The sequence below is a fragment of the Prinia subflava genome, chromosome 4 (assembly GCF_021018805.1).
Source record: "Prinia subflava isolate CZ2003 ecotype Zambia chromosome 4, Cam_Psub_1.2, whole genome shotgun sequence".
In the NCBI taxonomy this organism is placed as follows: Eukaryota; Metazoa; Chordata; class Aves; order Passeriformes; family Cisticolidae; genus Prinia; species Prinia subflava.
Window position 1 is genome coordinate 23,900,964 of NC_086250.1, and position 25,164 is coordinate 23,926,127.

The 25,164-nt window shown below is 42.0% G+C and overlaps 1 protein-coding gene across 3 annotated transcripts; it reads right to left on the reverse strand.

The window, feature by feature from the left end:
• Nucleotides 1–3: 3 nt before the first annotated feature.
• On the reverse strand, nt 4–23,126 carry RANGAP1 (Ran GTPase activating protein 1). Of its 3 annotated transcripts, none has more exons than XM_063395997.1 (16): nt 22,975–23,107; nt 20,959–21,097; nt 19,283–19,410; nt 18,308–18,367; nt 17,524–17,703; nt 16,553–16,687; nt 15,207–15,365; nt 14,919–15,032; nt 12,993–13,092; nt 12,168–12,252; nt 11,654–11,783; nt 11,057–11,170; nt 10,635–10,737; nt 8,722–8,810; nt 6,124–6,245; nt 4–800 (listed from the first exon to the last, which is right to left on the reverse strand). In XM_063395997.1, exons 2-16 carry the CDS (start codon nt 21,068–21,070, stop codon nt 731–733), a joined length of 1,701 nt encoding a protein of 566 aa, XP_063252067.1. In that variant the 5' UTR covers nt 21,071–21,097; nt 22,975–23,107; the 3' UTR covers nt 4–730. The 3 variants fall into 3 exon arrangements, with proteins under 3 accessions (XP_063252067.1, XP_063252069.1, XP_063252068.1); XM_063395999.1 differs by lacking the exon at nt 4–800 and adding an exon at nt 3,930–4,038 and having other exon boundaries at nt 22,975–23,126; XM_063395998.1 differs by lacking the exon at nt 4–800 and adding an exon at nt 4,091–4,770.
• Nucleotides 23,127–25,164: the final 2,038 nt, after the last annotated feature.

The window sequence follows — 25,164 nt, forward strand, 5'->3', positions numbered from 1 at the left end:
GGATTGTATTAATTTCCAAACCAACCTATTTAATTAGGGCGAGAAGGAAATGGGCAGGAAGAATAAACAACATAGGCAATGGCAAAAAAAATTACAATAAAATATGCTCGCTCCCTTAAGCAATGGCCACCAGGATCAGCCACACTACACAAATATTCCAAGCCACAGCAGAAGAGGAAGAGTATATTAAAATAAAAATCAGCTACACACTGCCTTTGACAACAGACTTAAAAGAACCAAAGGGGATCACACCTCACCCCTCTGACCCATGAGCAGCACCCCCATGGCCTGGAGAAGCAGGGCAGTGCAGCAGCACAGCCTCCCTCTGGCACAGTGCTAAATGCTATAAGGCAGGAGTCAAAGTCCAATAAAATAAAACACCCATGTGGGTTGATCAAGATGAGAGCTTATCTGGGCCCTGTGTTAGTCTTGGCATCCTTGCCAATGCAACCAAGATAGAGAACTCTTCAATTCATGCTGAGCTCACAGCAGTACAGACTTATTTTAGTGTAAGCACCTGCCTTACAGACCAGAGAATCACTTCAAGAGGAGTAGGAAGACAATTCAGCAGGATTTGTTTATGAAAGCAGAAGGAAGAGCAGACTTCCTACAAGGAAAAAAAGAAAAAGGACAGCATGTCTGTATGGGCTCTGAGATCCTCTCCCACTATGCGGCTCCAAGCTCTCTGCTGGTGACAGTCCTATGAGAAAAGAAGGTCACATCTCGTCTCTTACAGCTGGTGGAGGGTCTGTAAGAGCATGTGTCGAGCAAATGAACAGGAGTCAAGAGCACGATTGGGTCTGTGGAAAGAAGAGAGAGAGAGATTTTTAACACTGAATTTAAGAATAGCTTTGTGTCTGCCTTTGACTGAGCAAATAAACACTATTTCCAATGCATTGGGTGTGTATGCCCCAAAACCTACAAATTTTGCCCTCAGTTATCTCTTCCAAAACCATTCCATCACTGCTACCCAGATCAATGCTTCCCATTCAGAGCCTGCTGAGGAAAACTCTCTCCTGAGAGTCCAAGTCAGGAAGACAGTAGCCAAGAATCAGAATATTTATTTCCCTAACTATAAACAATCTGCTACTGACTTATCTCTGCAGCTCAGCATCTCATTTTGGATAGAATGATGGAGGTAAAAAACCCCTTTCCTCTCTTCTGGCAATGGGTTTTTTCCAAAAAGTTTCACTGTTTAGAGCACCAAAACACAGGGGATGATCCTGCAAGCACTCAAATCTTTTCTCATCAAGTTTTCTGCTATCTATAACCTGATGGTGACTTTGGTCTTGGGACTTTTAAAGTCTTTAAAAGAGGCAGCATAACCTCCTGTTACTCTTGCCTGAGGTCAAGTAATACCTGACTGGCTTTGCTGGGCTGATGACATTTAGGTTTTGCCTTTTTTCCTATGTTCTCTCACACATGTATTTGCAGCTCTGTAGTCTATTGTATTAGTGACTAGTTTTCCCAATACTTTTCCACGGCCTTTCCTTAAGCAGAAAGTTAAAACAAATACCAGAGCTCCAAGCCCTGGGAGGTACTTATCTTAGCTCCCAGGAGGTATATACAGAGCCTTCTCTGTACTATCTTAGCTCTTCCTGGGAACCAAGGCCAAGAACAACTCTTCGAGATACATTTTCATGGACATAGTACCACTAGTGCTGAAGGGGAGCTCCAGAGAAGGGGCTTAACATGGGGGAGGAATTGCATCACCACTTGTCCTAATTGGTGCTGGTATCAATTATGCTAATTTCCTAAAATCTATAAAATTTCCTAAAACCTATAAAATGTACTCACCCCTGGGAGGGGTAGGCTTTTGTAGACATCTTTCCATAACTGCCTCTGGGGGCCTTCAAATAAAGATCCCCTTTTATATTACCTCTTTACTAAAATTATCTGGAGTTTCATTTCCAGGTTGGGAAAAAGGTAACAGGGCCATCTTTCAGGATGCCTTACAAACAGCCCACAGAATATGCAGAACATCACCTGAAAGGGCCTGAAAGACAAAGGCTGCAACAGCTAAGTCAGATTTACACAGAATAATCTGCTCCCTGAAATTAAACCATGGAAATACACTCACAGCAGGGTTAACATGAGGCTAAAGTTTCTGTAATGCTTCCCTTGCCTCCCAGTAATGTGTATCTGTTTCTGCAGCCTAATTGCTGGCTCAGCATCACTCAAACTTTAACCAGTCTCAATCCATCCATTAGAGAACTTCCTCCAAAGAATTTTAATCCAATGTTTTCCACCGTTCTGAGAATAGAAATCATTAATTTTACCTCTCTTCCACCTCACCACAGCAAAATAACCCTTAACAATGAACAGCTGTGAAGCCTAGTCAATTTGGGAAAGAAGGGTGAGCTGAAATAAAGAGTGGAGTATCTAGGAAGGAGCAAGGAGTTCACCTCCAGGTGTACAGCACATGACCAGTAGTTGCAGGTGTTGTTTGGTACATCTCTCCATGGCTGCTGCAGTTTAACAGAAACACATCTTGGAGAAGATTTAACTCTTTTTATTTCCCCCAAGAGCTATTCAATGCCTCATATTGAACACATAGTGTCACAGAATTACAGCTTGGAGTTTATCTTCAAAGTGACTAGCAGACATATTTCAGCCCTCATCTTTGGATACCAAGCTCTATTTGCAATGAGGGAGCAGCTTCTATCCAGAAAGCTGCCCATTTTTAGAAATAGAGAACCTGGACCACTGACGTTGATCACAGACAAGATGCTCAGCCTCTTCTCCTAACACTAAGCCTCCTCTAGCAATAAAATCCTCATATTTGCTGTGGAGTCACCTGCCTGCTGCAGTATGCTACAGCCTGCTGAAAGAGACCAGTGATGTGATGCAATTCAACAGCAAATAGCAATAGTAAAAAAAAAAATTCAAAAAACTAACCAAACGCAAACCCCATCACCTCCAGCAAGTCACAAGTGGGCAGGCAGACATGCACATACTTACAGTATTTCTATCTAAAACATTATGAAAAAGCAGACATACATTCACAGCACCCTCCTATATCAAAAAAAAACCAAGTAAGGCTTGACAGCAAGCAGAGTAAGATGGATGCTGTTTACAGTTTGTATCCATAATTCTGTAATTATTATTGAATAGAAACACTGCCTACAACAACAAATTGTCACAAAAGGAAGGAGGTAAGTGCCTATTCCAGAAGTCCTTTGCAGTGGAAGACAGCAGAGCTCCGGCCTAGGCAGCTACAAGAACTTTACAGCTCTAAAAGCCCAAAAGAGCTAACCACAACCCAAAAGGAGAAAAAAACCCCAGAAAATACCACAAAAATGCATACCAGTTTTCTGCAAGTGAAGGAATCATAGGTTTGATAGAGTGAAATTAGATTTGTTGCAGAAACAGAGACCAGATGAATTCTGAATATTACCAGGTTAACCAGATAGAGGTTTAACTTTAAAATTGCAATTTTACTCTGACTGAATTCCAAGAAGAGACAAGGGATGGAGGCTAATTGAGAAGCTGTGTGTTGGTTTTGGCTGGGATAATTTTCTTCACAGGAGGGGCTGTGTTTTTGATTTGTGCTGGAAACAGTGCTGATAACACAAGAATGTTTCAGTTACTGCTGAGCAGGGCTCACCCAGCATCAAGGCATTTTGTTTCCACAAGTAGGCCAGGGGTGCACAAGAAGCCACAGAGGGGACACAGGCAGAACAGCTGACCCCAACTGTCCAAAAAGATATTCCATAGCAAACGCATCATGCTTATCAGATAAAGCAGAAGGAAAAAGCTCGCTATGATGGAGCTTTCCTGGAGCTGTTGGAAGTGGTGAATTAATTCCTTGTTTTACTTTGCTTACAAATAGCTTTTGCTTTACCTATTAACTTATCTTCATATCAACCCCCAAGTTTGCTCACTTTCAGACTTCCCCTTCTTCCCACTGGGGTGGCTGTGTGAAGTTTAGGTGGCAGCTGGGGTTAAACCAAAAAAGGCTGTTTTACCTGGACTGTGGGGTTCTTGAACAGTTTACATTTACCCATAGACAGATTTAAGAGCTGTTGTCCTTGATCCCTTAAGGGAAAGCAGTGTAAGAAATGAATATGTTCATACAACACAGAGAGACTTCTTGTATCTAGTGTCGACTTTATTATGCAGCACAGAAGTTTCCCCATAAAAATCACACCTTGCAACAAATTTGTAAAGCAGAAAACTTCAGCTCCAAGCATTTCACAGCACCAGAGACAGCAGAGGCTTGGCATTAGCACTGGTATATACCACAGCAAGGCAGGAATATCTGCCTTCCACTGAGAGAGACTCCCAGCTCTCACTCAGCTTTTACAGAACCTATTAACAGTCTCATATTTCCACCAAGAGACTCTCTCCTCTAGTTCTTGTAGTGAAATGCTGGCTTTGGATTTAATGGGATTTTTCTTGATAAATTCATGAAGATCAAAATTTTACTCTTTATTTTGTCATATACAGCATCATTTACACAGCTTAAAACCATTTATTGGGAAAAGCCTACATGCAGACATAGTGGTAGAGGGGAGACAAGTGTCTTTTCTGAATAAAATTTGTTAGAACACTTAGAATTAAAATGCTACTCTGGGCACTGTTATAAACAAAGGCCCTGAACCAAAAGTCTTTCTTCTGTATTCTCAGCTTCCAGCAATTTAAATTCCATTTTGAGGGCTGGGGTTTGATCAACAAGCAAGAGCAAGGCAGCAGTGTAGGAAACAGCAGAAATTCAGTGATATGTCTGGGTAATTTCACATGGCAAGTTCTGGTACTTCTGGCTTAAACCTGTAATGATTGAGTTGGAGGTCTATTTGTTCAGTTGGTAAAGCACATGGTCACTAGCTTGTAAGTGCCTTAACCTAACCAACACAAAGACAGAAGGCAGCAGGCAGAGTTCCACAAGGGCCTTCAGTTAGCATTTGCACATGTGCAAAGAAGATACTTTATTTTCCAAAGCTGACCTTAGCATGGTTGGTGTTTATGGACACAAACCACTGCTACATATCAGTTTTGAGAGCTTCAGCCACACCAGTGCTTGGAAAAAATCTTTTCCCCTATCACAACTGGCCAGCTTCCAAGCCCAGCAGAACCAAGACAGACTACCAATATTTGACTGCATTCCTACTGTCCATGGTTCATGCTGACCACAACTATCTGATGTGTCTACCTTTCACCAGCAGCTAGTAATCCTAAGCAGCTGCTGCTAACCCATACCATGAAATTCAGGAAGGCTTAAGCCTCATTCTAAAAGGTACCTGCTAAAAAGCTGCTCTCAACCTACAGGGCACATGGTCCATGCTGAGCCAGCCACGAAGCTCCAAATGGATTTCAGGTCTCAGCTGTTTTGCCTAAAGTGACATTTTTGGAGTATTTTGCCTCTGTATACTGCTGTTTAACAGTCAATCCTATTGCAAATCTCCTTGGTGTTTTTTTCCCCTAAATCTCATCAATGCTGAAGTTGACACTGACTTAATTGAGTAGAGATACAGTTTCCATAGCCACTTAATACATGAAAAAAGCTAAAGCTGGTGGGGACAGGGGTTCTATACCTACACTGGAAGTAACAACATTAAGTACAGGCAGTCAGTAAAAGCAGCCTCTTCAGTACTTATGCTCCTCATTTAATTCTCAGAAAAACCATTAACTTTGTTGCTGTCACAGTAGGAAGTTCCATTCAAAACCAAGTTTGGTCTTCGTGTTTTGCAGTTTTTATCTGCTGGTGTTCAGTGTCACACAGAATGACAACTCCGGCAGAGCTCTGCTGACCCTTTTAACTCTGAAGTATGACTTGAAGGGCATAGTTAGAGCCAGTGTACCCACAGTTTACTCAAGCGGCAGCCAGAAACCCAGCAGGTTTCCTTAAGCTCAAAACGGTTCTTCTGTGAGAGGCATTAGCAGTCTCTCCTTCAGAGCCACTTCCTAGCAAAGCAAACTTCCCACTTTTCCCTCTTCAAGATTTTTTTAACTCTGAATCTCACATACTGAAGTAAACAAGATAAAATAGAGGGCCATTAAGCTATTAATTCTCATTTTCAGAACAGACATTTAGTGGCGTTTCACAACAGCTTACATGTAGCTATTAACCCTCAAAACAGTTTTACAAGCTCCCACACAGAAGACTGCAAATACAATACTCACTTTGTAACAAAAGCTGAGAGAATTGGGACCATGGATTTAGGGAAATAATCCTGCTGGACCATATGGTTCAAGGTCATAAGAATACCATAGAGGCTTGGAACAGTTTTGATCTTCTCTTCACTCTGAGAAATGGACAAGAAATGAGACATCAGACAATTGGGATTTGATCTAACTCACTGTAATTCACAGACAAGGAATTCTCTGCTGAATGAAGTGCTCTCACACACTCCAGCAATGAAAGCTGGTCACTATACTAAGTACATGACATAGGTGGCCAATTCCATAGTCTCCCAGCACCTGAAATAATGTATCAGGACAGTTGATAAGCAGTACTAATTAAGAAAGGGAAGTAGTGAACCTGCAAATGAAACATCCAAATCTTCTCAGAGGCTCTGTATCAAAGTGTTCTCCTGAGGAATTTCACCAGACTTCAGTCCATAAAGAATTCAGTTGCCTTAACAATTTTTATTGTATTATTCTGTAGCTCATTTTTATACCACCTCCAGCTCTTTGACAGGCTCCCTCCAAAACCTGATGCAGTGTTCCCAGAACTGGTCTCATAGATATGTACACAATAAAGCAAACAGTCATCCTCTTGCTTACATGATGAATAAGTTATTCTTACTCCTAACATGATGCTACCCTACATGTCCCAATTCTTAAATTGTTTTCACTTATTTCTCTACTAGCATTTCAACAAAACACCTCATTCTGCAGACACAACATAGACCCGTGTTCCTGCTGTATGACCCTGGAGTTCACCATACTGAGAATATCTGTTGATCACATGCTTCCAGCTACATAGGACTGAAAACGGAGATTGCACCTTCTCCACATGTAGGGGACTGGTGATGGATTAGGCATCACAGATAACAATCAGCAGTTTGATCCTCCAGGATCCTGGAAGAATTCTTCAAGAGCACAGGTTTGTGTCTCATGCATATATTGCTATTTTCCATACAAATAAGAGGCAGGTGGCAGTCCTCAAAACAGGCATTCTGCAGAACCAAATGCCACCTTGGATTCCATTGACCTTTCTTGGAAGTAGGACATTCAGTGTTGGTCCAGCATACAATGAATAGAAGGGTAAACTGATTTTTAGGAAATTAATTCATATGCATGCATGTCAACAAGGGTCTGGACCCCAAGCTGGATATTACCAGAAGGACACTCATAAACCTTTAATGAACAAACCTTTAATGAAGGACATTCATAAACCTGTTTAATAGCAGGCTGCTATAACAGATTACAGCTTTTCTGTAGTTTAGAATTGTCTTAGTCCAAGTTTATATTCTCAGTTTCCAGGTCTTGAGGCAGCGAGAAATGCTAACCCTTGTAGCACAAGCAGGCAAAGGTGTTTAAGGTTTTGCAGACAGAACCTCTCCATAGTCACATTAAAAATAAAGCTAATAATTCTATGAAAATCACAGGCTTCTTACTGAGATGGGGAACATATATGGCTAGGAAAATTTTAGAAGCATGTAAGAATTTAGAATTTTAGAAGCATGTAAGAGGTTTAAGCAGGTGAAGGGGAAACAGAAATATATACTGTTTGCATAATGATTTTTGCAAAAGAACAACTTGTAACAGCATATAGAACATAACTTGTTACGCAGAAAGAACTGGTAGCAGCGCACATAGGAATTTATCTGCTAGGTAAAAACTATTAAGATAAGATGTATATTGTGAAAATTCGGTAAAGCGAGACTTAGGTATTGTGAAAAATCAGTAAAGCAGAAAGCTATGGCTTGAATCCAGCAAAATCAGGCTCCTAATTTTTGGCAAGAATACAGTGACCTGAAAAATAGCCAAACCTCCACTGCACCTGCCCAGAAATGAAGATCAACCAGCAGACACCTGAGGAAGATATATGCCTTCCTTCCAAGACCCCAGCTCATGACCACCAGGAGGTGTGGCAGCTAATTAGAATACACAGCAAGAAAAGGCAGGGAATGGGCAGGTGGGGAGGTGTGGGATCAATAGGTATTTAAACCTGGACCTCATCTTGACCAGATACGCATATTTGGTGGAAATATCCCCTGTATCCCAGTTGGAATAAAACACACCTGCTTTACAATTTCTAACTGTAAAGTCCTTATTCCACAACAGACTATTGACCCTCCATCCTCTCACAATAAGTTTATTCCTTGCAACTTATTACTTAAAACTAGCATTTGGCAAAGAGTCTCTAAAACATGAAGTTGAATGCCATTGATCTGGCATGAGCAGCTGATACACATTTTTGAGACATGCTCTCAAGAAATGCCCTAAAGGACTCCAATAACACTGACATGGTTTTTATAGACACCATAGTCCAGCAACAGCATTATCACCCTACTTGACCCTCCCTACCTTCAGGGAATGACTGAGAATGCAGAGCATATTAAGCAGATGCACAAAAAGGTGACACTTCCTTCATCCTAATGCAACCTTGCAATTTGCAGTTTCTGCTGTACCTGCAGATTTCCATTGTCCCTGGGTATCAGGCATGCACAGGCATGTAGCAGCTTCCATGGCAATGTAATTACCCCAAATCCTGCCAGTCTGGCCTTCAACAGCCTAAACAGACCATGACTTAACTCCTTCCTGCTTCCTCACCTTAAGTAGTCCCATGTGGACCAAGAGGTTTGTGATGAAAGCATCTGAATTAAATGTGGCAGAACTGAAGGCTTTTTTCATCAAGGCATCTAAAAAGAGATAAGCACATTAGTTTAAGCAATACAGAAAAAGGACATTAATAGATTCTAAGATTAAAATGGATCATACAGAAACTCAGCCGTCAAACCATTTTTGTGATATAATATCTGTTAAGATTTCATTCATCTCTGTAGCTATAAAAGCTCTGAAACGCTAAAACAGGTAAAACCCCTTAAATATAAAGGAGAAAAAAACAAATTAAAAAAAAAACAGCAAAACACACAAACCCCATACAAGAATTCCCACACTGCCAAGCTTCAGATGCAATACATCCCAGTCCTATGCATCACCAGATGCTCTGCTCAGTGCATTTGAGCATGCGTGTTATGTGTACACTAGCATATAAACATGAGCAGGTGAACTAGAGCACCAAGAGGTAGAGCCTTGACTTCTTAAAGGCCAGCAACAATTCACCTTTCATTTGAAGCCATAAGGAATGAGAGAGCACAATGGGAGTTTGTTCAGCTGTTTTCTGAACAGCTCAGGACCAATACTGCGCCACAAATAATGGGGAAAACAGTGCTTTAACCTCTCATGTGTACAAGGTGGGCAAGGCAACCCATATTTGACCTCTGACAACTCTCTTTTCTTAGAATGGGCAGAATTCACTAGAGTGGCTGTAGAACAGTGCTGGACATTAACGAGGGCCCTCGTTGTCAGCTGATGGGTGCTTTTATGGAAGGAAACTAATTGCCAGATTCTATCTTTCCTAAGGAACCAGGAATAAAGATAAATATGCACACAAAGACACTTGGGACAACAGTAATGTCCTCTGTTCCATTTTTTACTGGAGACAACTCATAACAAGCATGAGCCAAGGTGCAAACGGACTTTTTCACTGACTGGACCCATAACCAACTGCAGAGAACTACTGTGTTATTGTTTGTAAAAAACAGTTTCACCATGTTTATGAATTCCAAACAAACAAAACAAAACAAAACAAAAAAAAAACCAAAACAAAACAACAACAACAACAACAACAAAAAAAAAAAAAAAAAAAAAAAAAAAAAAAAAAAAAAAAAACACCACCAAAACAAAAAAAAACCACAACACCCCACACACACAAAAAAAATCCAAACTAGGGAAATGCACAGTAGACCAGCTTAAGGGGTCTTCAAAATAATTGATCCAAGTCTTTTATACAATAACGATAGGTAGCTCATGTGTGGGAAAACTGAACTGCTGGGGGATTCGGAAAAGATGAGAGGCAGTGGTCAGATGCCAAGGATTGTTTTGAAATCCCTATTTCCAAGCAAAACTATGAAGGGATATACTGTTACTCCATACATCAATCAGACCTAACCTGAACTACTACTCCAATACAGTGTGAGAAATGGTCCCTTGTTTGAACATTGATTTCTGTGTCTTGCCCCATGTTGGAAATATCTGCTTCCTGAAGGAATTAAAGATAAGACACATCAACTAGGATGTGTCTCTTTACAATCTCATAACATTACGCTAGGCAGCCTACTTCCTGCAAAACACTTTTTAAATAAACAGCCATGGAAAGGTAACCGACATTAAAACACAGGACTACTGGCTATGGACAGTCCAACATCAAGGAGATGCAGTAAGGGCAGCACTGGTCCACTACAACACCAGCTACAACAGAGACAGGCTTTGGCAGCACAAAATATGCCAGGTTCAGAATGAATCTTCCACTCCACATGACAGCAGGGCACAGCTTGGCACTTTGTTATCTGCCAGGGACAAAAAGGCCCAATGGCCTGGCCTACACAGGCCTTATCCCACCTTGCAGTGGTGTCTATGGCACTGAATCAGGTCACAGCACAAAGGAAGAAAGGCACAGTCACCTGTTGTTTCATGCACTGCTGTTTTCACTGGGGCTTCATCTTTGAAGACTGAGGATATCCTTAGGAGGGTTCCAACTACTTTCTCTACATCAGATGTATCTGTCTGAAAGAGAAAAAAATAGAGATCAGTTAGCTGCTAGACAGCTACACAACATGAGTCTCTGCTAGGGCTGTGGCAAGAACTACAGTCTTCAGCTGACTGATATCAGCTTTGCCTTTGGCTATATCACAAGTAACAAGCAACACAATCAAAATTTTGTAGAAGCTCTGATGCCAGTTTAAGCATTAGCTGTGTTATCTGCTTTCATAATGTTCTTTGCAATCACTGGAGAAAAGATGCAAATCTAGGTCAAGTTATTACCTCTGGAAATTAAACAATTTGGAGAGAAAAATCAAGCCCAGACAAGCACCAGCTCACCTACCTGCTGAGCTATCAGGACAGAGCACTTTGGTCCTAATCGCAGCAGCTTCTCTGGTGATGGGAAAGCAAGGAACGTGGCAACATCCACAGGAGGAGATGGCACTGGAGTTGAAGCCTGAAACAGGTGGGATCCATCTCAGATTTTCTTGGAAATAAATAAATTGGTTCAGCAAAAACAGATGGGACAGCTCAAGGCACAGCTATACCAGGCCAGAATCCGTTCTGTTTGAAAACAGCCTGAGGCTGACCTAAGCCCAGAACTGGCATGGCCAGGATACACTAGCATGAGAGCATGGCACTGCATGTACAACATTCTCATCACTTTCTGAACATGGAAGACTTTTGCTACCCATGTGCTGCTACACCCACTATTCAGCCCATCCCTCTATGCACATGTACAACATGCACAAACATTAACAAAACACATTTTTCAATTAATCCATTTTATTTCCTGAATGTTATCCCTCTGTTACAATAGTGCCAGCCCATGCAGGAATGTGACTGCCTGTCAGCACTTCAAGTTCAGACTCCAGAATCTCATTTCTCCTTTACTCTTCTCCCCCTGATGAAAAAAGAATCCATCTGGCAGGAAGTTTACCTGTGAATCAAATATCTTCTTAGGAGTCAGTGACCCCTGTTCTTCTGCTCCTCTCTCCTTCAGCTGTTGTTCTTCCTCCTCCTCTTCCTCCTCTTCATCTTCCTCCTCCTCCTCATCCCCTTCATCATCACTAAGGTTTGAATGTTACATATTTCATTAATTACACACCTGGAATTCCTGTACACTGGCATTCAAAACTTTAAGAACAGAAGAGCAGCCTCTCCTCAAAGTCCTACTGCAAGAAGGACATCTCACCTACAACACACCAAGACAACACTCAGATATCAGTCACCCAGCTGAGAACAGCAAGAAAAGATCAACAAACAATTAGTTACTAATGTTATGGTAAGTCCATCAATGAAAACAAGACAAGTTTAAGACACATGTTTGGCTGTGCTCCATACTCAGATCAACATCCACCAGCAATGGATGGTAATAAAATGAGATGGGTCAATGAAAGTGTTGATGAAAATTGTCAGAAAACTTCTGATTTAAACACTGATACCATGCCTACCTCAAAGATCCCAGCACTGATGCCATACTGAAGCCTTCAAGGATCTCATGGAGTTGCTCACACACCTCTTCTCCCAGACAGTTACCTAGGTTGATAGAGGAAAGGGGGTGGACTTGGCAGATGCACACAAGTTTGTTCTTAAGGGCTCAGCTGTATATTCTTGTCTATCTCTTGTTTCTGAAATTAAACAGTTACATGCCATTTCTGCACAACACCTTAGAGGCAGCAACACAAACTGCACTTATCACATATAATCAAACAGTCATTAAACAAATTTCAGCAGCACTACACAAAAGAAGGTTGGAGACTAAAACCTCCTAATGCTTCAGAGTCTGTTTGAGAGACTTCTTTTATTTCTCTAAACAGCTCTTGTACTTAGTGATTCTAAAACAAGGACGCATAGCACCAGTGAAATGCAGTGACCCGAGGTATGAACAGCAAAAAAAAAAAAACCCAAACAAAAGTCAAAATTCTTATTCTTTTCTACAGAGGTGCACATAAAGGTTTTTGTTTGCAAGCATAAAGTATCTGAGATAGCACTGAATAATCAGTGTTTTACTGAAAACAGGTATAGATATCAGCCTAATCTTTCCACCTTATCAGGATTCCAAAAATGCTTACCAATTAACTGAGTTCATGGTTTAAGAAAACTTTCTAAGCATCTAACCATTTCCTGTCCCAAGGTCATGCAAGTTCAGCTACTGAGTATTGTTTTTTATATGCTGATAATTGCAAGGATAGAATATACGGTTCTGTCAATATTCTTCCTACTGGTTTCTCACTGGAATCAAACTAGACATACTTTGATCTAGCAAACTTACATACCATTGAGATCCAGCTTCTCCAACTCTGTCTTATCTTCAATAGCTTCAGCAACAGTCAGAGCAGCATCTCGTTTGATCTCACAGAAAGACAAATTCAGTTCCTAAAAATGCAGAAGAACTTTTTGTCTGCAGAATTCCTATTAACATCTATAATACCCATAAATTTCAGGTCCTCACAAGTGTCCTGGAAAGACCCTCATTTCAAGAGGCTCCCAGGAAAAAAAAAAGTGTTACTTATTGTTACTTATTGAAAATAAAGCCTAACACACTCCTACCTCATACACTTGAATGGAGAATTTTGAAACACACTGGTGGTTAAGAGCAGCACTATTAAAGGTGGTGATTTAAAAATACCTACAGACCACTGCTCATCTAAAAGGTAGCAGACATTTCAGTCCTTAGCAGTCAGCTGACTGGATCTTCACTTATCAAGGATCACAAGGGCACTCCAAACCTCACACTCCAGTAAGTCTAACAGAAGAAGAGCGCCTACTGTACTAAAGAGATTGCACATTTCCTTTGACACCTCAGTTGCAAGTTAAGGCCTTCAAAAAACAAGCTGTAAGTGGTACTATTTCTGACAGACCCAGCCAACAGAGAAACCATGTGGACTAGTAAGAGTAATACATCAGCCAGACACCATCCCCCACCATTCCACATTGCGCTCAATCAATCCCTTCCTGACAAAAGATGGAATATTAACAGCAGAAGGGAAGCAGTCCTTGAAGAGAATGAATCAGCTGCAATTGCTTCATGCTACCTTCCTGCCGCCCTGTTCTTTTGGAATTTTCCTAGCCTTCTGATTGTTCACCTTCTTGGAGTCAGTTTCTCACACTTCTAACAGTCTCTTAATGTAAATATAGCTCTGTTTACCTAATGGTTGTTTCTTGTTTACATTCCTTTCTGGAGGAGGAGAAAAACTGATTGACTGTCTGTTTGACCAGTGTGGTTGGAGGGGTCGTGATCCCATCCTCCAATCCACAACCAGTGCCAAAAATGTATAAATATGAAAGAAAGTAAAGTTCTGCCCCTTCTTTCCCATTGGGATACCTCTGAGCCCACATGATTCTTTTGTGTCCGATTGTGACACCTTCCCTTAACCATCTCTGCTCTGGAAAAAATTAACTTCTGTCTGTTCACCTCAATACCCTATTACTTCAGTTTGCTTGGGAGACTCTGACAAGTTCTAGTACAACCAGCAGATGCCAAGCAAGGGATCACACACCACAAAGAACCTACTTTCTGTACCAGGTTCATACACACAAATAAGTATTAGACTAATTTTTGTCTTTGCAAGATTAGGAATCACATGTTCAGCATCTATCTCAGGGCAGTTATGATTCATGCCATGTGTTTCTAGAGATCCTAATTTGCTTATATTATTAATTTGACTTCAGCCTACCCAGAGTGTTGTCAGATTCAAGTCCTGTGCAAATACTGATGTAGAAGGCTGTGGTATTACCAAAAAACTAAAAATACTTGGACCCTTGATTGATGTCCTAACAAAGAAAAAGCATTAACTGTAACTATGAAATAGCTATGTAGCTATGAAATTCTGAAGAGACAAGCTGTCAACGAAGTCCCCTTCATGTCAGTCCCCACTCTTGAAGCTCTGGGAAGTTTTAATGACAGGTACTTTCATTATCAGATTTCTTGAGTAGCACTTGCTGAGTTGAGCCAACAACAAAAACATCAAGCAAAGACTAAACAGATCACTGGTACATCTCCACACAGCACAGCCCTTGCTAGATGGTGGGACGCCACTGATCTATAGCACCACTTGTTGCTTGTCAGTTGTGAGCAGAGAGTCTGAATGGAACTAAATCCAATCTTAAAGAAATCAGTAGCGGTAGGAGAATTAACAGAAAAACACGAAGTTGAAAACTTGGCATTTTTCAAAGGAGCTGAACAGCAAAGAAAACAATACCTTTAATTTATGAAGCCCTTCTTTAACAGCATCAGCAATAGCAACAGCACCCTTAGAACGCACCAGGCAGTCACCAAAGTTGATCACTTCAATCTGTCGAAGTGCCTTCAGAGTCTGCAGAGCAAGATAACACAGATTTGAAAAGTGGACATGCAAGTAAGTGAACATCCTATTACTTCTGCACTGTCATCTTTCCCATTGCAGCATGACATGGTTCCAGCAACCCAAAGGGGCTAATGCCAGCCAGACTTGAGACAAAACCCAAAACAACAGTTTAAAACAACTCACCTCTGCCATGGCCACAGCTCCTTTTTCTGTGAAGGTGTTGTCATTCAAGTTTATAACCTTAAGAAGTGGGTTGACAGCAAAGGCCTGTGCCAGTGCTGTAATGCCAGGATGGTTAATTCCATTCTGTGGCATATGGACCTCTTCTAGAGTCCCAATGATCTGGGAAAGGATGTAGACAAAAAAAAGTTGATACCTCAGCTCAAGAGTATACTGCTCTACTCTTAGGATTTACTTTAAATTGTTTTGAGTTTCAAAACTCCATCAGTTCTTCTACACTGCATTATTTACCAGCAATTCTGTCACAAATCTAAGTGAAATCACAGACACATGGCAAGTGTCAGATAAATACAAAAGGCCTGATTCAGAGGCACACAAGTATCATTGTCCTATGTGCCTACACTAAATAACTTAAAACAAGAGTTCTTCACCCGTGGTTCAACAACACTGAAATAAACCACACAACATCACTTTCATTTCCTAATGAAAAATCTACATTTTCCCCTGACCAAAGAAGGAAACACATAAGAAAGTTAGTACAGATATCATTTATGGACTAAACAGCATGTCACATAGCACAGTAATTAACTCTATTTTGTTAGTGCCATTCAATTTTGATTCTCCATGAATCACATTGTTATACAACTCCTAAGTATTAAAAAAGTCTTCTTTTTCCCATGATTACTGATTAATCAGAATCACATCTAGGTGGTTCTTTACAAAAAATATCAACCTGTAACTTGTAATATCCTTGTCAATATATCTGACATACGTATGCATTATAATTCAGAAGTCACTTCTAGCAGCAATTGAGGTATGAAAAGGGAATTAGGTGGCCTCAACCACAGTGAATTCTCTTCCTGCCACAAAAGTGCAAGTGGGCAAGTGACAGCTAGAGAAAGCCAGGCAACACTTCAAGCTCTGACCAGATGATCCTAGCAAAAACACCGAGCTGCTTTGGACACATGACTGAGCAAAGCAGCACTCAAAGAGAACAAGCTGGAGTATCTATCCTAGTGCCAGTCAACGACCATTAGCATACAGAGAGGAAAAGGAACAGGACTATTAAATTACTTAGGAGATTACTATTTCTCCCTAAGGTAATTACTTTACACAGCTACTAGTTATGTGTTTGGAAATTTAGGTCACATAAACACTCTGTCATCAATTCTAATTCCACTTGTGGAAGACTCCAGTTTCACCAGCAAGAAACATCACGACTTTAGTGAACAGACTACCAGCTCCGGCCTCCAAGCTGAGGCCAACTCTGTGTGCATCATCTTTAACACTAGCACTGAATCAAACCTTGCTCCAATTTGCTGTCAAATCATCTCTAGTTTGATACTCACCCCGAAGGCTTCAGCCAGGGCAGTGGCACCATCATTCTCCAGACGATTTCTGCCAGCCACAAATATTTTTAAAGCAAGACGTTTGCCCTGGGCAATTGATTTCCTGTGACACTCTTTCAGAGCAGCTGCCAATATCTAAAGATAAAACAAGCAGCTTAAACTCCCCCAGCATATCACTCAACAGTGATATCTTACTGTGTTTTGTAGATCCACTTCTAGAGAAATACTTTGGGCATCACTGAAATGTACCTGTTTCTACAACAGGGTATACAATAAGACTGTCTACTGCAACACTTGCACACTGCGGTCTCAGGCAAGAACTGATAGTTTTGCAATACTAAAATTCACTGAGCCACCAAGAGCATTTTGTTTCCAATCAGGCAAGCACATATGGGGAGGAAGTTGACCATGAGCTACCAATACATACTTGAAGCAAAGGAATTTCACTGGGCTGCCTTGGGAAAAAACACTCACAGCAGGTCAGATCCTTCTCTACTTAGTCCTGTGAAACACATCCAAGCAGCGTCCAATACCAGGCTCCTACATGGATTTACTGGGGTGAGTCCAGCAAAGGGTGCCAAGGGCAACTGAAGAACTGGACAATTTTACTCTCTGGGATAATATTGACCCCTGAGATTATTAAGGTTGGAGAAGAAAAGGCTCTGGGGGAGATATTATCCATGTGTAAAAAGAGCCAGAACAACAAGATGAGGGGAGAAGGTGGTATAAAGAAGGCAGTCACACAAGTGCACACAAAGTGCAGAGAAAACACCATTTTAACACAAACTTCCTTTTTTTACTGAGAAGGTGGTGCAATACAGGGATAGACTATTCATAGAGCTTGTGAAGTCTCCATATTCAAAAACCTGACTAGACTAAGCTTGAAGAACCTGGTGTAGTTGTAGCTGCCTTAAGCAGTAATCACAAAAGATTGCTTCCAATTTCATTCCCAGAGAGGAGATAACCCTTACCTTGCCACCACCAATGCCCATGCCACAGTTATTGAGCTTGAGTTCTTGCAGAGTGTAGCATGCAGGGCTCTTCAGCAGAGCCTCAAAGCCACGCACACCGTCTGGCCCAAAGGCATTGTCACTCAGGTCCAACTCCACCAGCTGGGCTCCCGCAGCAATGAGTGCATCCCCTAAAGAGATCTGTAAGGAAACAGATGGCAGTGGGTGGGAGGGAAATGGATTAACTTTTAGTGACAGCATCACTGCAGTGGCTAGGTATGACAGTGATGCTGCAAAAAATTTCCACTTTGAAGACATTTCTGCAAAGCTGCATGGGGAAATAAGTTAAAGATAACCATAAAGCCGTTACCAAGACACCATCCCATCCCTTTAGGTCAAATACTTTTCAAAGTACTCTACACTGCTGAAATAAATACTGTTTTCATCAATGTTGAGCTTTTGTTCTGTCTTCAAAGGACTTAAAGAGATGAGGATCTCTGTAATGGTCTTAGAAGACATATCCATATAATTTATTTAAAAAGCTTAGCTCTCACTTTTTCTATTGGGTCATGAAGATGTTTTTCCCAGTGAAAAACTCCTTTACCAGCATGGACTTGTATTTAACCTTTAATCGACTCCTCTCCATTTCATACAGGAAGAGCAAAAGAGAACCACCTGAGACATTTAGTGCTAACAGCACAGAGAAGGATCAGCTCTGTACCAAAATACAAATTCCCACAAAAAGCACGACAGGTGAGAAAAGAGGTTATATTTGTCAGAAGTCTCAGATCTAGTTTTTACTTACCAAAGCAGGAGGGATCTCAGATCTTAGCCTGCCTGTGAACATGTCACTCCAATGACATCTCTAAAATAAGAAGCATACAGATAAAACCCACTAAAATATTTAGGTCAACACAGCTGTAATAAACACACATACAAGCTGCTTTACATCACTGAAGACAGCTTAATTTTGTCTCCCTTCCCTTGGGTTGTCATTTGATTGTACTAAAGAGCTGCAAGAACCAGTGTTACAATCACTTCACTTGCAAGGACAAAGTAACTGAAATTTACACCATAAACATTATAAAAGAGTTCTTGCTTGTGTTCAAACTGGATTTTTTTTCTGCTGAGAAAATTACCACAGAAAAAGGCAACAGGAAACAGAAGAATACATTAGCAATGTAGATTTTACTAAGGTATAAAGCTCAACTATCTGAACTTACTTGAAAAGCCACACTTGGGTGATTAATGCATATCAATGTCTCATACTACTCTCCTTCAAAGGAGAGTATACTATCTCTAATAGCACAGCATCCCCTTAAAATTAGGCTAGAGCAATAGTAGGAAAACACAGCTTGGGCAAAGCGTCTTGTTGCATTTCCTCCATTATTTCCTCCCTACTCAGACATTCTCTGAAGACTCACTCTCCAGAAGATCCAACTCAGCTTTCCAGAGAACTTCATTTGAACTTAGTGTTTTGTTGCTATGGCTCTTCGTTTAGATATGTTCCCTTCAATAGAGGCTCCTCCTCACACAATTTCCTAGCTTTAAGATTGGAAGCCTTCTAAACAGAAAGTTAGAAATGCAGAAGGTGTTCCCATTATTGCAAACTCTCCAAGTTATGCTGTATTTTCATAAGGTTGTTCTTCCTTCCTGGATGAGCCACCAAGCAAGCTTCAGGGGTAACTCAAGGCAGGTTTCTGCAGAAAGAGCCTAGACAGGCCTTCAGTATTTCCACATTATTTCTTCCCCTTGACTACTCCCCACTTAAGAATCTCACCTTGAGCTCACTTTTCTTCTCCAAGGCTTTGGCAATAACCTTTGCTGCCTCCACACCCACTGTGTTGCCTTCCAAGCGCAAGGCTTCCAGGCCATCAAATTCCTCAATTTGCTTGATCACTTCTTCAGCTGCAAGAAGCAGATAATCTGCTTTTAACCACTGTCTTGGCTATCACAGTAACCGTCTGAGATCCAGTAATACTTGTTCAACCTCTAGTGAAACCAGCTAGAACAATACCTCAAGCAGCAATGGGAACAGTGCTCAAGTGTCAGGTCACCAGAAAGAACACTCTCCATTCTCTACCCTGCCTTCTCAATTTTTTCTTGTTCGATTCTGATAGCCATCCTCCTATTTGCAAAAGTAAGTTTATTTACCTCCCAACTAAAATTCCTCTGCCATTCAACACATGGTTTAAAAGCTCGAGTGCATGACCCTAGTGACATGCAGAGACTAAGTTGATGGCAATTGGTGTCACATCAACAGGAAAAAGTTCCCACTGACTAGCAGAAGTAATGTCACAGTGGAATGATTTAACTGTACAGTAATCCTACACAAGGCAAAGAAGCAAGCTGCAGTCTCTCATGCCAATGGGCACTTGTTATTGTTCCCAAGCTCCAAGGTCTTTCTGCATAGTTCAGTGCCTTTGAACTACAAAACTGATGCCTTGTGAGGCTACCTGGAAGAGAGGCAAGGTGTTAAAGGAATAAAGTAGGTATTTATTAAAAAGGTCTTCAAAGGATACACCTTGGGGCAGTACAAGAGCCCAGCCGTGGCTCTACCCAAGATGGACACCTGGTCATGAGACTTCACACTTTTATAAGTTTTCGTCCATTTACATATTAAGGTTAATTAATTGTCCAACTACAGCTTCAGGTTATGAAGTTCCATCCTCCTAGACTGCTCTACTCAGTTCACTGTTTTTTATACTTTTTGGGCCTGAAGCTGCAACAGTGTCCAGGTCCATGGTTCTCAGGCTGGAAAGAATTGTTTTGTGTAACTACTCTGTGAGGAGAAGTTGCTAACACTTTATATGAAGTTCAGAGTTATATACCAATGTAGTACAGAATCTGGAAAATATGAAAGCAAAACTTAAAGCATCAAAAGCAATCTATAAAAAAGCTCCATCTTCAGCGTTAGCAAAAAAAAAAAAAAAAAGCACTATAGCAAATAACCTCTCTGAAAAACATGCTGTTTTTCTTGGCATGGCAGAAATGTTGATCTAAGAATATACACATTTTCTCCAGATATTTACATTAGCAGCCACTGTGAGACTTATTGCAAACACACATACAGCAACAAGACAGAAAGAAAGTGAACTATTGCAGTGGGCTCACATTCCTCTGTGCACATCTTGTTCCAAGAGCTGTGATGCACCTGTTTACTGTTTTTAAAAGGAGCACTGACTTCTAATGCCCAATGACTGTCAAAAGCACCTAGAACACCAAGAATACAACAACTGCAAACCAGGCACCCAAATATCAGTTACAGCAGCTGCAGCATTGCCAGGGCAGCAAGTCAAGGCAGGGTACCAGAAGGGAAGGAAATGTCTCTATCAGAAGCAGCTGTAGCTGATGGACCCCTACATCACAGATATAACAACTTGTCCATGCGGGATTAGCAGAATGTTTACCACAAAATTTCACGACTTCAGGGAGATGCTGGGTATTTTCTCTTACCATCTTCAGCTGTGTTGAGTTTAAGGCTCTGGCCTTTGAAGCTCAACTGTCCACCACCCACTTTGGTTTTGGCAAGTGACTCTGCAAGCTTCGTGATGTCTTCCGATGCCATTTTCCCGCTCTTTACAAAAGTTAAGAGCTGTCAATTAGAAGAAATTGTCATCATAAAAACTCTCTAACTACAATACATAATCTATTCAAATACCCATACTTATTTGAACACTAATGTAGTTTTTGTTACTCAACTACCCACTGAGTTCTCAATGTCATTACTACTTTTCCCCAGAGATCAATTAAGAAAGCTAGGCTAGATTAATATTCCAAAGCCAGCCAGTCAGACCGTGCTGATTCTTCCAACACTGACAAGACTTGGGTTTTGATGGAATCGTTATACTTCATAAATAAACAGCAGGTAAAATTATGGATTAAGGCCATATTAACACATTACTCTTTGTGCAAGATTAACAACTATGATGTAATATTCCTCTTGTCTCAAACTGAATTCTTTAATTGTATGTGCTGCATATTTCCCCTACTCTCCAAAGCAAGCTACAATGAACAGAGTTGCTTTTCCTTTTCAGTGATATTCCCAGTAGTGCCCTTGTCAGCACAGTTCCAGAACCATTGAGTTGCTGAAAACATGGTGTGTGCTGCATACAAAACTCTCTCAGCTTCCTGGGTGCTCTTTCCTTTCAGATGTTCCACACAAATTCATCACACATTGAACAGGGTGATTTACACTTACAATAAATTAGTGAACATTTAGCCTTGAGGAACAAGTTTGAAGATAGCCATACCTGGTAACATCTACATAGCATTATTTAATGAATAATAATCACTGTCTGAAGGAATTGGCCTCCATCCATTGAGCAGGATAAACAGAGAACATTTCTTATCCCACCACCTCCTCTGGGATAAAAGGCTACACACAACTAATGCTTAGAAACCACACACTTAGACTTTAGACATCAGAAGCAATGAAGTTTCATGTCTACAACAGAAAACTGGTTCCCTTCCATTCTTGTCTGATTAGAAGTGATCCCACAGTCTTGTACCTATTTGAGGTCAACGGTGCTGGTTTTAAAATATGCCCTACACAAAAGCTGTACACACACACTTTCCTCCTGATACCCATCTGTGAAGCCTCCAGCTTCCCCAGAGTATGACTTCTCTTCAGAGGTCTTCAATTTTAATACTGCTTTTGGAAACAAGAGGTGAAAATCTCCAAGGCTGAAGAACATACTTTTTCTAGGATGACTATCAGCTCAAGTAGGTGCTGCCAGTAGAAAGAAAGCCACATAACTTACTCCTACCAGACCACTTAGATGCCAAACTCATGGACACTCTCAGCCTCTGCCAATCCAACACTGAGAAGAAAGAGGACATCCTCCAAACCATGAAGGCTTTACCAGACAGAAACAGAAAATCAAGAACACAACCAAGATCTGGAAATGCCTGAAGACAAGTTTCCTTTTCACTTAAAGGCTGTATGAAACTTTACTCTTCCTGATGATCAAAAAATGAGTTCAGACGAATACTTTAATTACAGCACTTCGCCGACCCCAAGAGCCAACACACCGCCTACCCACCAACACCCGCTGCTCGCCCAGCAATGTGAGGCCCGGTAGCGCGGGCCGACAGCTCGAGGCCCCGCCCCGCCAGCCCTTGATAGCTTCCCCACGTCGCTCGCTCCAGGGACGGCCGAAAGCTCCTCTCTTCCCCCACAGGACCTGCCAAGCGCCGGCCACACGTTCCTCCCCAACCTCATGTAACGGGGGCCGAAGTACGGCCGAGACGCTGCTTCCCGCTCCGCGCGGGGAGCGGCAGCTTAGAGAAAGACCTGCGGACGGACACGCGTGACGCACGCACACCGGGGGGACCCCCGCCTGCGCGTGGGAGAGGCGCGGGTGGGAGCGCCCCACGCAAGCGGGGCCGAAGAGCGCGTCAGCCCGCGCATCTTACGCACGGCCCCCTCCGCCGGCCCCTAACGGCGGTGGCTGCAGCCTCTCCCCTCACCTCCTCGGGGATTCCGTCGCCGGTGGCTGCTGGGAAAGGCGCGGGCACCTCACGACACCGCCGCGCCGGGGCCGCTGGGTGAGGTGTAGGTGAGGAGGCGGAGGATTTGAACGCCGGCAGTTCTACTCCCCGCTTCGGGATTGGCTGCTGCGTCGGAACGTCACGGGACGCGCTCCACGGCCGCACCGCGGCCCCGCTGATGTCGCCGCGCAGCGCGTGGGCGGGGCTGAGGGGGCGCGCGCGGCGGCGGCCGCAGTGCACACCGGGAGCTGTAGTCCTGTGCCTGCCCTCGTCTCCGGGGGCGGCGCCCTGAATGGGCTGCGCGGAGCTGTGCCGGGGCCACGCTCACAACCCGCATTCTCGGAAGTGTCGCTGGGAGAGCTCCCGCAAGCCCCGCAGGTGGGACACGAGCATCTTCTGATGTGAAGCCTCACCCAGATAATATCCCTGGGGGTCTCCTGTTTGTACTTAGAATGTTACTGTTGGACCGTTCTGGTAAGGAAGGCATTTCACAGAATCACAGAATCTGTTAGCTTGGAAAAGACCTCTGAGATCATCGAGTCCAGCCTATGACCAAACAACACCTTGTCAACTACATTGTGGCACTATGTTCCACATCCAGTTTTTCTTTAAACACCTGCAGGGACAGTGACAACACCCCTGCACAGCCCATCCGAATGCCCAATCACCTTTTCTGTGGTGAAATTCTTCCTAATGGCCAACCTAAACTTCCTCTGGCACAGCATAGGACTATGTCCTCTCATCTGTCGCTTTCACCTTGGAATGCATAGTCATTACTGCTTAAGGATGCAAAAAAGCCTTAGTTTGTGCAACAGCTTTGTGTGCACATTTTGCATGACATTTTTTTCCTGAGTATAGAAATAAAAGTACACTGGATGAGGCAGGATGAGCTGTGCACAGGCCTGCCTGCCACTGCAGTGGGTTTGCACAGCACCTTGGTTCCCTTCTCTGCAACCTGCAACCTACAGGCACCAATGTAGGTACCATTTCAGGTGGCAGATACGTGGTGAGATCACTACTGAGGTGGGCCATAGGTAGGATTTATTCTGCATTTTACTCCCAAAACATTGTAATTGGCATTTTCCAGTCTCTCACAAATTTCCTAGCTGTGGTTTTAATAAGCAGTAGCAAATTCTTATATGGACCCTAGAAAAGAATGGCAGTAGTTGATGGTGCTAGGTGACCAGCTCTCATAAATAGTATGAGAAGTTTCTTTTGAAACTGAAGAAAATTAAGAACCACTTAGACACTAGACTATGGCTATTTGTGAGAAGCATAAAGCTGCCAGAATACATAGAGCTGATGAGGAACTAAATTAGTGTGATCTCGAGAAGGAGCTTGAAACTGGAAAATACAAGCAAGAAATTTGGCACTGGTTAGTAGTTCCTCACAATTTTTAGTAATAAACAGGATCTTGTCAAATACATCAGATTCCCTTCCCTGTCATTCTCCCAAATATTGATTGTGCCAGAGGGGCAAGAATAAAGGCATTGACTATAGGTGCAGCTATATTGGAATGTAGGTGTACCATGCCACTGTAGGATAGAGCCATACATTCATTCTTCCTAAAAAATAGCTTTACAAATCAAAGTAACTTCTATGACACTGTATCTGGTTTGTAGCAGGGGTTTGCAGTGTTTGACTCTTGCTGACTACCCGTACATGAAACTGAGACCTCAATAACTGCATTTGCAAACCGTAGAAATCTTCATGTTAACTGCTAAGGAAAGATTTTACTTCATGAGAGGAGTAGTACATCCCAAATCATGACCTTGCAGGACTCCTCTCAGTTTTACAGACAAAGGAAATTGGGATGGAGGAAAGCACAAATCACAGCCTATTTTTCAGAAATTATCAGTTTATTGTGTTGACAGTGCTGTCGGAAGCCAATTCTACTCAGTATAATAAAGTCTTTCCTTTTCTGATCAATGCATTTTAAATATCAAGCAAGTTTAGTACACTTCAGCTATTACCTTCTATCTGCCTTTGAATCTTGGCAGAGCACACAGTTGCAAAGCACAAGGTGACATTCTTGTGGGTCACTGTAAATAGAGAAGTGAGACACTCAGGAGTAAACATGTCACTGATTACAGTGGGGAAAAAAACTGGTAATTTAAGCCAGTGTCAGTCTGGAAATTATTAATCTAATGATAGACAGAATCCTTTAGG

Bases quoted from the DNA above. Each gene is read 5' to 3' on its own strand.
- RANGAP1 (XM_063395999.1), bottom strand. From the start codon at position 21,070: ATGGCATCGGAAGACATCACGAAGCTTGCAGAGTCACTTGCCAAAACC. The intron at 17,704-18,307 runs GTAAGTAAAAAC...GTTTCCTTACAG, and splicing joins CTGAGATCCCTCCTGCTTTG to ATCTCTTTAGGGGATGCACT. The intron at 8,811-10,634 runs GTGACTGTGCCT...ATCTCTTTTTAG, and splicing joins AGCAGTGCATGAAACAACAG to ATGCCTTGATGAAAAAAGCC.